This window comes from Podarcis filfolensis (assembly GCF_964270895.1).
Source record: "Podarcis filfolensis genome assembly, chromosome: 2".
Classification (NCBI taxonomy): Eukaryota; Metazoa; Chordata; class Lepidosauria; order Squamata; family Lacertidae; genus Podarcis; species Podarcis filfolensis.
Window position 1 is genome coordinate 122,188,608 of NC_139605.1, and position 14,739 is coordinate 122,203,346.

The following is a 14,739-nucleotide window of genomic DNA, read 5'->3' on the forward strand; positions in this document are numbered from 1 at the left end:
ACTAATAACAATAACATCATCTGAAACTTGCACAAGAACATCACATTTAAGAGTTGTTCTTCCTCCAGGATAGATCGTTGTCAGAGTAGGTCACTCCTTATGTCGAGCTGCTTCCTGTTCTAGCTGCTTGAAATGTTTGCTTTGTGCTTAGATGGATGAGTGGTTCTTGGAATCCTATGGCAGCAGTGCAGAAAGCTAGTGGAAAGGGTCAATGGTCTGTTTTTCCACAGGGCTGTAGGAGCCAGGAAAGATTAGTTCAATATGTGGTTGTGCTTCATGAGGGGTGTCTGTGTGCATGCACACCCATGCCCTTGGGACTAAGATACTTCATGCAAGTTTGCAGTAGCTGTTGATCACATCATTGCTGCAACTACAGCTATAGAACTCCTAGTAGAACAGTGTTAGCTCGATGATGGAACACCTGGCAGTGTCAATAATACCAGGGGGTGCATGATATCCTGGAATTCAATACAACCATATATTTTCTCAGTTCAACTCTTTGTTTCCTTCTCTGCTAAAAATTGAAGTGGTAGAGGAACACTGGAGGCAACTGAGCACGATCTTCACTGCTCATCTTGCCTCCTTGCCGCTCACTGCACATGCAGAATAAATTATGCAAAATGAGAAGATATGTGAAAAAAGTTCTTCCCTTTTAGCACTTGTAGCACTTTTGAAACCTGTGCAGAAGACTCTGCTTTGAAAACTGGTGTACGAAAGTTTGAAATGTACCTGGCAGACAAGGTTTGGGTAGAAAAAGAGGGGAGAAGGTGGTCTTGTTTATTAAAATATGGTTTGCTTTTACTGTATCTGTATATGTTAAATAACAATGTTAGTTCTCTAGCTCAATATGCTAAAATAAGGAATGCATAATGATTTATTTTCCTTATGTTATCTAATTTCACAATTTTGCTGCTCATGGCATTGCTTCCTTATGGTATATCTTTGTTTTCAAAATGATTCCATCCATCCTTGATTTTTTTCCACCTGTAATGCCAGATTCAGGGTGGGGTATTGCTGGATTTCCAGATTTATGAACAATGGAATATCTTTGTGGCTATAAACATAATTGTATGTTTTCTGTATTAAAAACATTTCAGTGTTTTTCTTTAATGTTGATCTCCTAAAGTACTGAAATACCTTGAATACTGGAGACTTGCAAAATAAGATAAGGATGTTTGCCAACTGCATGTCTTGGACTCCCACTTAATTAATTTATTTCTTTATTGTTTGTACTAATATCCCACTCTTCAGCAGGGCAGTTTATAAAAAGTACCACAATTAAAACAGCTACAATGTAGAATTAAAATCCATTTGTTGTTCATATGTCTAAAATTTGAGGAGGAAAAAAAGGCTGCCTCATCTGGATATATTTCAACTTGTTGAAGAAAAGTGGTCTTGCATGTTTAAGGTGCTTATGCACAGAAGTGGATATACAGTATTTGCAGGGATAGGATTTTCCATATCATGGTTTCACACATTAGTTTGTCTTGAACTGCTTGTACATGTTTTAAAGGCACACCAATTAGCTATCTATCATGCAGCCATTCAACCAGTAACTTGTGCTCCTCATAGTTCTCTCTCCATTGCCGACCAACTTGCATTCCTTTCTCCGTTCTGTGAAATTAGCTTAGCTGAATGACACCCCTTTTGTTATTCTTTTCATGTATCCATGATAATTGTTTGGAAACATGATGCTATATTCTGGATGATTATCATCAGCTGTGAAAATGTGGTTTCTGTTCCCAGAAATGAAAAGTGCAGATTTTCACTGCATTCCCCCACCCTTTTTAAGGCAACATCAGAATCTGCCAAATGATTGGAGTGGAGGGTGCTAACTAACAAGTGGATGGGTATTAACATGCCTTACTTGTGATCCTCCTGGAAAACAACATTGGGCTTGATGGACTGTCAGGTCTGATCTGGACAGCCGATCATTGTGTCATCCTTTTCTCTGCAGCTCCTGGAGTACGTGGGGAAGGGGAAGAGCATAATTGACGTGGGTCTAGCCCAAGCTCGGCAGCCACTAAGTACCAGGAGTCACTACTTTGAAGTTGAGATCGTAGATCCAGGAGAGAAATGCTACATTGCACTGGGCTTGGCTCGAAAGGTAAAACTGTGGTGGGGGGAAGAGTGTGCTGTGTTGTGTGCTTAATAGAGCCCCTTCAAATGCACTGCTCAGGATGCCATCTCATTTGGCTGGGGACTGCTTAAGAATGGTGTAGCATGCATGATTACTTGCATGTTCAATGGAAAATTTCCACTTGCACATAGTCTTATGTGAATGAGGTTACAGTATGACACCAGGCTGGAACTAGAAAAATTATTAGTTCTAACATAGTCCCAGGAAAGAGCTCTGCAGTGCCTGGTGTCTTTTGCAAAACAAAGAATGGTTGGAAGTTAGAAAAAAACTGAAGCAGATACCTCACTGGGTGCACTTGAACGCTGGCTTTAACTTGGTCTGTTTGAGGCTTCTTTGTGAGGTGGAATGACACAGCGGCTGATAGAAATTATGCATGCAATATGGTGTGGTGAGGCGCTCTACATGTTTCAGCTGCCACATAGAAGCCATTTCACACAGTCTTGGTGTCATGGTCATATTGCACAGGTATGGTGGCATTTTCCTGCAAACTCATCTTTGCATAAATGAGGGAAGAATTAGATCTCTAAGCTAGCCTCCTCCTTTTAAGGACATTCCTCAGTGCAAAAAGCCACATGATATCAAACAAGTGCTTGTGGCACCCCTGGCAGTTTTGTGTGTTGCCATGGGACAACCGCTTTGGAGAACCCCAAGGGTCTAGATCATTACTTGGTTCCTCCCAGCCTTGGGGTTCTCTGTCTTTTCATGCTTCTTTCTCCTGCACAACTTCTGCTACAAAGATTTTTCTGAGCCAGGCTCTCTTATTGCTGAATTCCAGATAACAAATTAGAAGCAGGCAGGATTGTTCTTTGGGGCTGGTTTGGCGTCTGTCCTCTTCCTTTCCTGTCTGATGTGGCCATCTGGTTCTGTTGTTTGCCTCAACACATGGTCTGGATTCACGTGGCTGGGTTGGCCTTCAAGGCCACACCATTCCATTCTTTCCTCATCTTGCTACAGCGAACAAGCAAATCCCAGCAGCCATACAAGATCCAAAAAGAAAAAGAAAAGAAAAAATAACTGGATCAACTTCCTTTCACCCTCCCTTGAGTTCCTGTCCCTACAGGAGGACAACTTATCCCCTAAACAATCTATTGATTCTACATCTGGTGTGGGTGTGTTTGTGTGACCACCAGAAGCTGTTTTGTAGGAGACTTGTTTCCAGATCAGCTGGAACCCAGGGACTACCATGCCAAGTCTATGAGTCTCAACCGATAGGGTGTGATGGCTAAAAAGTAATGTGCAGCTCATTTTCTTATACAAGTGTTTCCAAACTTCTGTTAGCTAAAGCACTTTCTTTTTTCCTGAATTAAAATTGGAAGCACCTCAGATTTTCACCAGAAAGATTTTGCATTTAGCGCATGAAATAGTAAGAATTACCTGCCTTAGATGAGCCCACTGCATACATTTCTGCATGGCTCACTGATCGTAGGTAATTCTGCCACTTCGGGCATCAGGAGTACAGATGGGGGAGGATCTGCCTACAGTGGCGGTGGGAAGACCAGAGCAGTAAATCACACAAAGACACAATGGGCAGCAGCAGCGGCAGCAGCAGCAGCTTTCCTGGATTTTATGAGCTCCAAGGATATGCTTATTTCTCTTGGCACACTGGCACACAGTGTGGCTGTTTCTGTTAAAAAGTTAAGGTGTTTCAACTTTTAACCAACACTGTTGTGTTTTAAAACACACATGTAATGATGTGTATTTGTGCTTCCCATCTTTTTAAGAGATGCTTTTTTGATTGGAGCTGCAAGCACAGCTATTGCAGATGTGGCATAACTCTTGCCTTAGCTGCCTTAATTCCTGTAGAGCTGGAGCTGCTTAAGACATGCTAGGTCTAAGATTAGCATTTGAAATTGCAGAGCACACAAGAAAGTATACATTTCTTACGAAAGGCATAAAATTAAGGCATGTTGGTCTGCTGTCGTCTGCTTTTGGTAAAATTACTCAGGTGGGTCCCAGGTCAATGAGGGCTTTGAAGGAAAATATCTGCAGTGCTCTTGTTTTGTACCACCTGAAGCTTTCCAGTGTGATAAGAAACCACGTTAAATGAATGCTAATACTTGTTAAATTAAAGGGCATGGTGTGGTTAGATTTGAAGATCTTGCAGCATCTTTTCTTTAGACTCCTTGAACCTTTTCTTAGTCTTTTTCTTGTCCCTTCCAGCCTAGTGAGAGAGGCACTACCTGGTTGTTGAGCTCAGGGAACTCCATAAAGTACTGCTGAGTCACCCTAATGAATGCCCTGCAGGCTGGAACCCTGTGAGTTTTGGCTACTCCAGTAAGGGCTTTTCTTCCTCCTCAGTTTTGTGGCCGTAAAGCTTTGTGGGTCTAATCCCTGTCCATGCTGAGTCAAGGTTCCCCAGAGCATTGGGATGTGCCCCTCTGAGGTACTGAGGTAATGCTCTGGGGAATCTTGACTCAGCATGGACCCATGTCTTAGTGATCACATCTTGGTGCTGAAGAGAGTAAACAAGATGTTGAAGCTGGGATAGCTCACTTGGTAGAGCATGAGACTCTTAATCTCAAGGTTGTGGGTTCAAGCCCCACATTGGGCAAAAGGAGGAGGAGGCATTGGGCATTGGAGGAGGTTGGACTAGATGACCCTCGCTGTCCCTTCCAATTCTATGATTCTATGAACTGTGCAGCTGCGGTGGGTGGGAGGCAGGAATCAAGCACCTTTCAAGTGGAAACCCCTTTTAAAATACAGCATTAACAGCTTGTCATTTTTCTGCTGGAAGAACCTTCAGTGATAAAATTGTAACGCTGCATTATTTGTTCTGTTTCTCTCTTGTTCCAGGACTACCCGAAAAACCGGCATCCTGGCTGGAGCAGGGGATCTGTGGCCTACCATGCAGGTGAGTGAAGATCAGCACCAACGGCCAAGCTTAGGGCACATTGGGAAGAGCGGTTTGGTGGCTAAATGATGTTTCTTGATATACTTTATTTGGTATATTTCCTTCCTCCATTTTTCTGAAAGTAGGAAACTGAACAACAGGTGTCTAAATCAGCAATAATAACAAGTTCAATAAAATTTTATGAATGCAGCATATTTAAAATAGCATCTTGTCTCCTCTCCACATGCCTTCCTCAAAAAGACTTCGCTAGCTATTGATTGATTGATTGATTGATTGATTGAAGGGCAATTGAGGATTGAGGAAGGCAAAGCTCATGAGTGGGAGAGTTCCAGAGATGTGGTGTCACAACTTCAGAGGCCCTTGTTCTGCACAGCCAGCAAGTGAATCTATGAAAGCAAATATATGAAACCTGCAGATCAAGGTTCTCCCCAATGATCCAGGAGTGTAAAGAGGGTTGTTTTATGAGACTAGGCATAGCCACAAGGAGATAGGCCCTAAGCAGTTTGGGGATTTTAAAGTGCAACATTTGAGTTGCCACCAGGTTTTGGTGTAATACACATTCTCCATCACACAAGCATGAAATAGGAACTACTGAGCATCTTGGGGATCTTGGCAACTGCTTTTGAAGGTATCCCTTCAGGATGTGAATATGCTTGAGAATATGTGGATAGTACACTAAGCAGGACAAATCCCAGCTGTGCTGTGACCCATAGGTTACCCATTTCTCTAACAACTCACATCACTAGGTGGTTGGACGTATGAAGGAAATGTTATCGACCTGTGAGCTTTATGTTTTAGGCAGGATTGTGTACTCTCTGCACTTGTATAGTACCTAGACCCTTTGGCACTTAGAAAATAATAATAGAGAAATAAAGATTATTCCCATTTTATTACAGCCAAAATTCTATGACCAGTATACATTTATCGCAGAGAGTAAAAAAGTACATGCATCTGTATAATATATTATGCAAACCAGGGCTAGACATTGTATTACATCTGCACTGATCAAACCATGATTAACGTAGTTCCCCCAACTTTACAGCCTCTTGGTTGCAAAGTGACAAGATGGCCTTAGTGATCCCTCCATCTAAATGATCTCTATGAGCAGGACTTAGCTTGGTAGGAGATTTCACTATCATCAGGAATCTTTGCCGGGGTTAACAGGCAATGAACTATGGTTAAGTGTTATGTTTGCACAGGGTGGTTTCAATGAGAAAATAATTATCTGAAAAAAGAACCTATATGACTCAGAGCAGTGGATTGGATAAACTGTTCATGGGAAGAGGCAAAGAGCTATGTAAACTGCTAAGAGGTTTTTGCAATTAAGCAGTATAGAAATCCTGTTAAATAAATAAATGTGGGAGACTGAAGCTCCATCAATTGGAAAACCTTATCAGATTCCCATTCCCTTCTTCCGTGCCTGTGTGATCTCACCAGGCTGAAGGGCTAGAAACTTAAAAAAAGAAAAGCTGCGATTCCTGTGAATTTGAATTCTTCACTTAGAGTGATTCCTGCTCTTGAAACAGATGGTAGAATGTACATAATTTTGCTTACAATATTGCTAAAGCTTGTCACTATAAAAAGAATACAAGACGGATAAACAATTGGCGCCTCTGGCAACTGTCCACACTTCTTTGAGAAGCCTTTCTCACAATTTGAGATTTGTTGCTATAAACCAAAGTAAAAAGATTGCCTTTTCCTCAGATACAGACTCTGTGGCCAGCTGGCTGAGGCAGATTTGCTTCCTATGAGAGCCAGAAGCATCTCAGCTTCTCTAGCCTTGACCATCTGCCGCAGATTTGGCCTGTGATCTCTTCTGTGTATCCTTGAACCGAATGTTTTCTCCTTTTCAATGCACTCTTGATTTCACTCCTCAGTCTAAGTGGTTTGAAGTTGGTGGTGAGAGCTGTGAATTTGGGCACACTTGGGAGCTTCAACATTCGTGCTCAGGCTGCCTTGTGAGGAGTGGCCCATGACTTCATAAGAGTGGAGGAAGAGTTGGGAGGCAAGCATACGAGATAAAATAGCAGTTTGTGTCATGAAGAGTGCTTAATGTGTTTGTACTAAGGTATCTCTAGGCTGGATTAATAAAATCCACTCATCCTTCTGTGTGGTAAAGGGTCTTCTTGGGTCTTCAGCTACTGCAGGACTGGCCAACTTGTGACCCTCCAGATGCCATTGGACTACAGCTTCCATTATTCCTGACCATTGGCCATGCTGGCTGGGGCTGATGGGAGCTGGAGCCTATCAACATCTTTATCTAGTACAGTAAAGGAGCCCACCAAGAGTATTCAAAGCATATTATTGAGCATGCTCTCTCTATTTTTCCAAGAACAAGATAGGAAAATTATTTGCCTTGAGGATGATCCATGGTTGAAATGCATTGTACATTCATACTAAACAAACTGCTACTTTTTGCTGCTTTTTACTGTATTGAGCTTGCCTCCTCCCTCTTCTGATTTTGAGTTTGGTGCTATCCTCAGTACTCTCTTGCCCTGTAACTTCATGGCCATCATGAGGCTGTATATATGTGAGCGAGCACACCATGCAGGCCACATGTTCAATGCAGTTCCCTCTTTTGTTGGGATAGGATGGCTTTGGTAAAGGAGCAGTTTGAAACTTTTCTGCTGCCCTGGACTGACTCTTATCTGCAAAGAATAACAGCAATTCAGCTTCAATCCAGCAATTCTGCTTCACTGGATGCTCCTGGGTTCTGCTATTATGAAAGAGGGAGAAAAACTCCCTATATACTTTCTCCACGGAAAGCATAATTTTACCAAGAGGGCCTTCTCGGCAGTGGTACCCACCCTGTGGAACACCCTCCCATCAGATGTCAAGGAGATATGTAACTATACAACCTTTAGAAGACATCTGAAGGCAGCCCTCTACAGGGATGTTTTTAATGTTTTATTATGTTTTTGTATCCCCTGGAAGCTGCCCAGAGTGGCTGGGGCAACCCAGCCAGATGGGTGGGGTACAAATAAAATAACATCATGAACATCAACAACAAAAACAACAACACACCTCCATCATTTCCCCCCTCCCCCTACTTGCCTCCCCTCAAAACAAACAAACAAAAAACTATTAAGAAGTGTGTTAGTTTACCAGAGCTCATGGACCAGTCCTATACCAAACTCTCTGCCATTTTCCTGATATCCTATATCCTGACTGGCTCGCAGCCTGAATGGCTAAGAAGCCATATACAATCAAACCCTTCTGGTCAGCAGACCAGGAGAGCCACCCACACACCCATTGCTGAACATGCCTTCCTTACCTCCAGCTGCCCTTTCCTTAATCACTTTGCTGGCTGCAGTGTCTTTGGGTTCTGCTCTCAGCTGGCTTGTTACTTCACGCCTAATTCCTGGTCAGACTTTTGAGATGGATCCCACTGCTGCTACTGAATAACCAGAGCCTTGCTAGGGGAAATAGTTTGCCTAAAATAAACTGGGATCTTGGTATGCTGGGAAGCCCTTTGAACGTGGTTCGAAGAGTGGGAGGGGAAATAGAGATAGATGTGAGTTCAAGATACCTCTCTACAAGTTCCTGCTCAGTGTAATAACTGAGAATGGCTTAGCAAACACAAAGAGCTTTTGCTCCTCTCCAGTCCTTTTTGCTCTTGCACTGTGCTGCATTCACAGCGCTGAGTTAGTCTCAGAATATCCTATGAACTAATACTATCGGTTAAGCTCTCTCTCCACTTTCTATGAGCTGTAGCCTAGAACAAAAACTGACTACATATTGAGCTTAGTAAGGAATGAGTGTAAGTCCGAGTCCCAGTTTGGGTGGTGCACTTAAGCCATTATGAACTGATCCATGCATGCGGCAGAATAGGGAGTTAGAATGGACAGTGCCATATCAGATGGTACATTGAGGATCATGTTGTTTAAATTCCTCCCCATGTTAAAGCAAACAAAGACAGCTCCCCACAAATAGAAAAGCAGCACTGCAAAGTGTGAGCTGGGTTACAGTCCTGACTCCCAAACGCCTCCATTTTGGAACATTTTGGCTCCCAAACGCCGAAAACCCCAAAGTAAACGCTCTGGTTTTCAAACGTTTTTTGGAAGCTGAAACATCCGATGTGGCTTCCGCTTGAGTGCAGGAAGCTCTTGCAACCAATCGGAAGCTGCACCTTGGTTTTCGAACATTTCAGAAGCTGAGTGGGCTTCCAGAACGGATTGCGTTCGACAACTGAGGTTTGACTGTACTAGTTATTTGTGGGAGTTTGAGGGAGCATTCAAAATAATATTCCCACCTTCAGCCTGAAGTCCTCTGAACCAGTTGCATCTTATACTACTTTATTCTGCGTAGAGAAGGCAGCCTGCATCTCCTTCCTGGAGTGCTTAGACAGCAGCGTTAGCGAGAGAAGGTGCATTCAACCTCCGCCTCCTCCCCTGTAAGGCCATCCCTCATCCTTCTTTGCCCTGTAGGCGTTTCCCTCTCCAGCCTGCTGTTTTGATTTCCTTGCCTGTGCCTGTTGAGCAGAGGGGGATTCCCTAAAAGGCACTCTTGCTGGACGGCCTTCATTATTTTAGACACACTCTGGAATGTTTACACAACATTATTCCCAAAGTTTCCTTGGCAACATGGGAAAATATTTACTGCCCTTTTGCTGAACAAACCTCCCTCCTTCATGGAGACAAAGGACCTTGGCCACATGCCTTTTGCTCCGGGCGCCCGCATCCGCTGCATAGTTGAACTTGGAGAGACAAAGCGAGTGCCAAGGCCTTTCAAGTGGTCTGGGTCCCCCCTTCCCTTCTCCCTTTTGTTCTTGTCTGCCTGGAGGCAGGGAACTGTTTGGACCACCAGGTTCAGAACTTGCCTGTCTTTGATCATGGGTGTCGAATAGTGTGTTTGCCCTCTCTGGCCTGGCAGGGTAGTGTGCCTGATTGAATGAACCAGTTTGTTTGGCCCTGGAGGGACTGCATGGTGAACAGGCATTATGGGAAAGTTTCTTAGCACTTCAAGCCCTGGGGAGGCATACTCAGCCATCATGCCAAATGTGCTTTAGGAGTTGAAACCAGGCTCTTCACAAATCATGATTCATCGTTACCTACCTCAGGGCTGTTACCCTGAGATATACACTCCTGACTTCATGTACAAGGAATCCCAGATTGCTTCCTGGAACCATTTCTCAGTTATGAATGTCATGCTAGGGTTTTTTGATAGTTGAGTCAAGAAAATTCTGATCATGTTAAGAACCGTGTATACTTCTAGCTTGCATCTACCTCTGGTTCATCCTTTGAATGTGTAAAATTCATGAAACATGAAATGAAAAATTGAAAAAACATAAAGTGAGTTGTGGGGTTGTTGTCTCAAAGGTGACCATGGTTTAAATGAAGTTTCAGTCTTGCTGAAAGGATTTCCCATCTCTGATGACAAACAAGACCCCACATTGCATATCAGCACTGTTCAGTCACCATCCAGTTGCTTGCTTAATGTAGAAATGGTGAACTTTCACCCTAATTCTCTACATCTCACCTTTTGTACTTAGCATCTGACTGTCAGTATCCTTAATGGCATTGGAATAAAACGGCCTAGAAAATAGAGCTGAGCTGAACTTGTATAACTTTTGTGGTGGGAGAAGCTTTCTTAAAACAGCTAATCTAATTGCATGAAAATCTTAAGTGTTTCTCTGATTTTTGGCCATGTTTTGGATACTAATCACAATAAAACCCTGAGGCTGATGTTTCAGGTTCCAGAATACTGTACTCCCATAGCTATTAGTCCACAGCTCAGCAGAGCTCCCAAGACTTGGGAACAAGAGAGTTATGCAATCCTTGAGCGTGTCTGAGTAAACACTGGAAAGCCTCCAAGTGAATTGAAAGTTAGGCAGAGTCCCTTTATATCAACTCTCATTGTCCCTAACCATGGAACATAGTGGCTGGTGCTGATGGGAGTTGGGAGTCCCATAACTTCTGGAGGGCCACAGGTTGCTCACCCGTGTGTGTGTGTGTGTGTGTGTGTGTGTGTGTATATATAGATATGCTCTCTTTCTCTTTCATTCATACATACATGCTCTATAACACCCCCCTCCAAGCTCAAGCGATGAGGTATGGTTTGGCTGGACAGTGTGGCTTAGGGGATACCTGTGGCATCTCCACCTGAGCTTTTGAGACATCAGCATTTTGCTTTGCTGGTATTGTGGGGGCAGGCAGGAATACCCATAAGTCTCATGTGCTGGTTGAGGTCAGCATTTTCTTCCAGATTTGTTCCTAGACTTTATCAATGGTGCATCTTTTCTCTTTTGCAGATGATGGCAAGATCTTTCATGGGAGTGGAGTGGGCGACCCCTTTGGGCCTCGCTGCTACAAGGGAGACATTATGGGCTGTGGGATCATGTTCCCGCGTGACTACATCCTTGACAGCGAAGGTGAGTGTCTAGAACTTGGTGAATCATGATACTAAGTAAAGCAAGCAATAAATACATCGCAGTGGACGGCTCTGAGTCAGAACATGCTTGTGTGAACAGAGCTTGATTTGCATTGGCAAGTTTCTACAGACAACTTTTCGGAGACATCTGAAGGCAGCCCCGTATCAGGAAGTTTTAATGTTTGATGTTTTTGTAAGTGTTGGAAGCTGCCCAGAGGGGCTTGGACAACCCAGCCAGATGGGTGGGGTATAGTAGTAGTAGTAGTAGTAATAATAGTAGTAGTAGTAGTAGTAGTAGTAGTAGTAGTGTTAGGACTAATCTATTTTCTCTAGTACATTGTATAATACCACTGTGACAAATAGGACATGTTAGCAAGCTGAAATCTTAGCATGTTTATATTGGTCATCTATGGTCTAAACTTTTGTGTGTGTGCAGATTGGGGTGGTGGGTTTTTTAAAACCTAACTTCCGTAAGACTCACTTTTTGGCTACTTAGAGGCAGTTTTTAGTTCCACTGGTGGCAAGGCAGCTGGCTCATTTACAAGCCTGGATTAAACCGGCATGGTGGCATTGTGATAACGTATCTTCGTACTTTCCTCACCTGGTCCTTCTACTGTGCAAGGTGACCAATGTTGCCATGTTCCTGAAGTTGGAACTCTTCCCTGAGGATTCTGATGGCCGAGTGTTCCTGCCACCCTCTTCTCTAAAAGCAAGAGTTCTAAAGGCTCTTCATTGCCAGTGCTAGACAGAGAACAGGGCAGGGAAGCTGTGCTTACCATTAAAGGGTTTGAGGGGAGGAAGCTTCCTTAGTGACTGTAGATCTGAGCCAGAGGCAGTTTTGTGGCTGTCAAGCCTACCCTTGGAATAATTTTCCTGTAGTAGTTGACTGGCGTGCATAAATTCATGGCAAGAATTATATAGGGGTGTGGGTGCCCTACAGGTGACAGTGATGACAGCTGTGACACGGTGGCTATCCAGGCCAAACCGCGAGGCGTGAGGAATGTCCTTTACTTGCACCAGGAAGCTGAAGAGGAGGAGGAGGAGGAGGAGGATGGGGAAGACATGGAGCAAGAACATGAAGGCAAGAAAGTGGTGGTAAGTGCCAGCAAGAGTTACTGATAAGACTAACTTCTTTCTGTCAAGATCAAATGGAATTAAAACACATCATTTAGAAGAGTGGAACTGTCCCTTTCCCAAATCAGGAAGTGCTTGAGAAAGTAGAATGGCTTCTATTTGGAAGCAAGAAACAGAGCAGCCTAAGTTCCCTTAGGAAATGCATGCATCAGGTTTATTGGTTCAGCCCTACCCTTGCAACAGCCTTCTCCAACAGGGCACCCTCAAGATGTTTTGAACTTTACCTCCCATTAGCTCCACCCAGCACAGCGAGTGTTCAGGAATGATGGGGCTTGTGCTCCAGGAAGATTTGGAAGGCACGGCCTTGGGGAAGGCTACCTTGCAACTTGCACATTACCAGTGTTCATTACCCTTCTGCTTGTACCCCTTCCTCCTGGTTGGTGACTTGAATAATTCTGGTTGCAGAATGTAGGTTCCCTTAGCATATAATTCTGACTTTTATTTTCCGCATATTAGTGGTTCCACAAGTAGCTTCCACTATTGAGCAGGTAATACAAGAGTTTTGGAAGATACTTGATCACAAATAGGGATGTGAGTATCGGTATCTCACTTTAACATTTAACACCTGCAGCTCTTGGCTTCCATTTGTTTTCTTATTCAAAATGGTTTCTAGTCCTTAATGGCTGCAAACATAAATATGTGGCAATAACTTTTGAAATTCTAAAATATAAAGCAGGGAGGAAAGAATAAGCACATTTTTCAATGATCTGGGCATTTCTTCTCATGACTTGCTTCTCATAATGTGTAGCTAGAGAAAAACTACTTGCATTGAGCAAATGTCTTCAGGCCACAGAATCTCATTTTAGAGTTGGGAGCTTTTTCTTTTAGCTCCCCCCCCCGTCACGTTTCTGAGGTACCAGAAGGTCTAGCTTTGCAGCCATAGAGGCTAGAATCTTTTATTCCTTATAGTGTAATGAAATGTCTCCCAGGATGCTAAATTTTGTGCTCCCTGACACAGTTCTGGAGGATCTAGTAGCTGCCTTTCCCTGGACAGTTCAGTGCAAAATGTGGGATCCTGCTCCCTGAACGTGGTGTTGAGAGGAATATTGTTGGCTGCACTTCATAGTTAACCACATGGTTATTGTCATCTTAGTCCACAGTCAGAAGGCAGGGTCCTACCAGGCAGGAGCTCAGCCACTTAAGTTGGCAGCTGTTTCATACGTCTACCAGTGTTGTCAAGGGATAGGTTACAGGCCTCTGTAAAGCAGCTAGCTTGTTGTCAGCCCCTCAGGAGTTTCTGCGGTTCTGTTCCCAGTATATGCTAGGGAAGAGAAAAAGTCATGCTCCCGTTGCTCTATGATTATCATCTTGTCCGTCATCACTTGGTCTGGTTTATGCCAGTTTTCTCATTGTGTTTAAGGTTCCCCTGGTGGCTGCTATTAGCAATGCTCCAGGGTGGCTTTACTCCCAGATTTGGGGTCGCAAAGAACTTGAGATCCCAGCGTTGTGCTAATATTTAAGTTCCCATTGCTGACATGCACTGCTGGTAATGTTGGTTTGTCACTGTCTAGATCAAGATGGGAACAGTGAATTAGGTAATAAGCAATGCCATGTGATAATATCTCTTTATAGATTGTATTACTTCAGACTGAGGGTGGGGAGGGGGTGTCAATTTCTGGATGTTCCCTGATTTTTTTGGGACAGGGGGAACAGAACTCTGTGCACATACAAATCTAGCAAATCAGCTAATGCTTGAGTTAGTAGCACCTTTTCTCTAGCTGTGTATGTGGAAGGAGACCTTTCTAAAACTGAACATTCAAATGCTTAATGTTCCCATCTGCAGCCTGAAGTGGTGCAGTCCAGCAAGATACATATCAGGTTAAGGTAGCTGTTCATGCATTTTGTCTCAGAGATTCCCTGGGCTTGTACTTGCTAAGAACTGGTTCCTTGCCTTATAGGAAACCCTGGATTACAAATAGCTATTAATAGATTTGGGCGGGACACTGGACTTTGCTTTTGCTCTGACCGCCTGGAAGCTTGAATAGAGCTGGATAAGAGACTTTAGTTGACTGTCTTAGGTTGTCACCTGTAGTCTTTAATTATTACTTTTTTAAAGCAGATTTTTATATTGACCTTTTTAGTCAACTGAGTTTGTAGAAGCTGATCTAATTTTGTGCATTGTTCTTAAGCACATAACAAATCAATCTGCCTTTTGGAAATTTCATCCAGAGCCTGGTTCTGCAGAAGGAGAATCAACTGCAGAGCTAAACTGCACTGATCTGATCTGAAGTCTTGTGTTTCTTTT

At 43.4% G+C, this 14,739-nt stretch overlaps 1 protein-coding gene across 11 annotated transcripts in view; it reads left to right on the top strand.

Annotated features, from left to right (window-relative positions):
- The window catches only part of SPRYD3 (SPRY domain containing 3), a 43,184-nt gene that overhangs the window by 26,474 nt on the left and 1,971 nt on the right, over positions 1-14,739 (top strand). For all 11 annotated transcript variants that reach the window (XM_083599787.1, XM_083599791.1, XM_083599792.1 and 8 more), the window contains exons 7-10: positions 1,958-2,107; positions 4,934-4,991; positions 11,242-11,361; positions 12,301-12,455. In XM_083599787.1, coding sequence (XP_083455913.1) covers positions 1,958-2,107; positions 4,934-4,991; positions 11,242-11,361; positions 12,301-12,455 — 483 coding nt within the window. The remainder of the gene's footprint in view (positions 1-1,957; positions 2,108-4,933; positions 4,992-11,241; positions 11,362-12,300; positions 12,456-14,739) is intronic.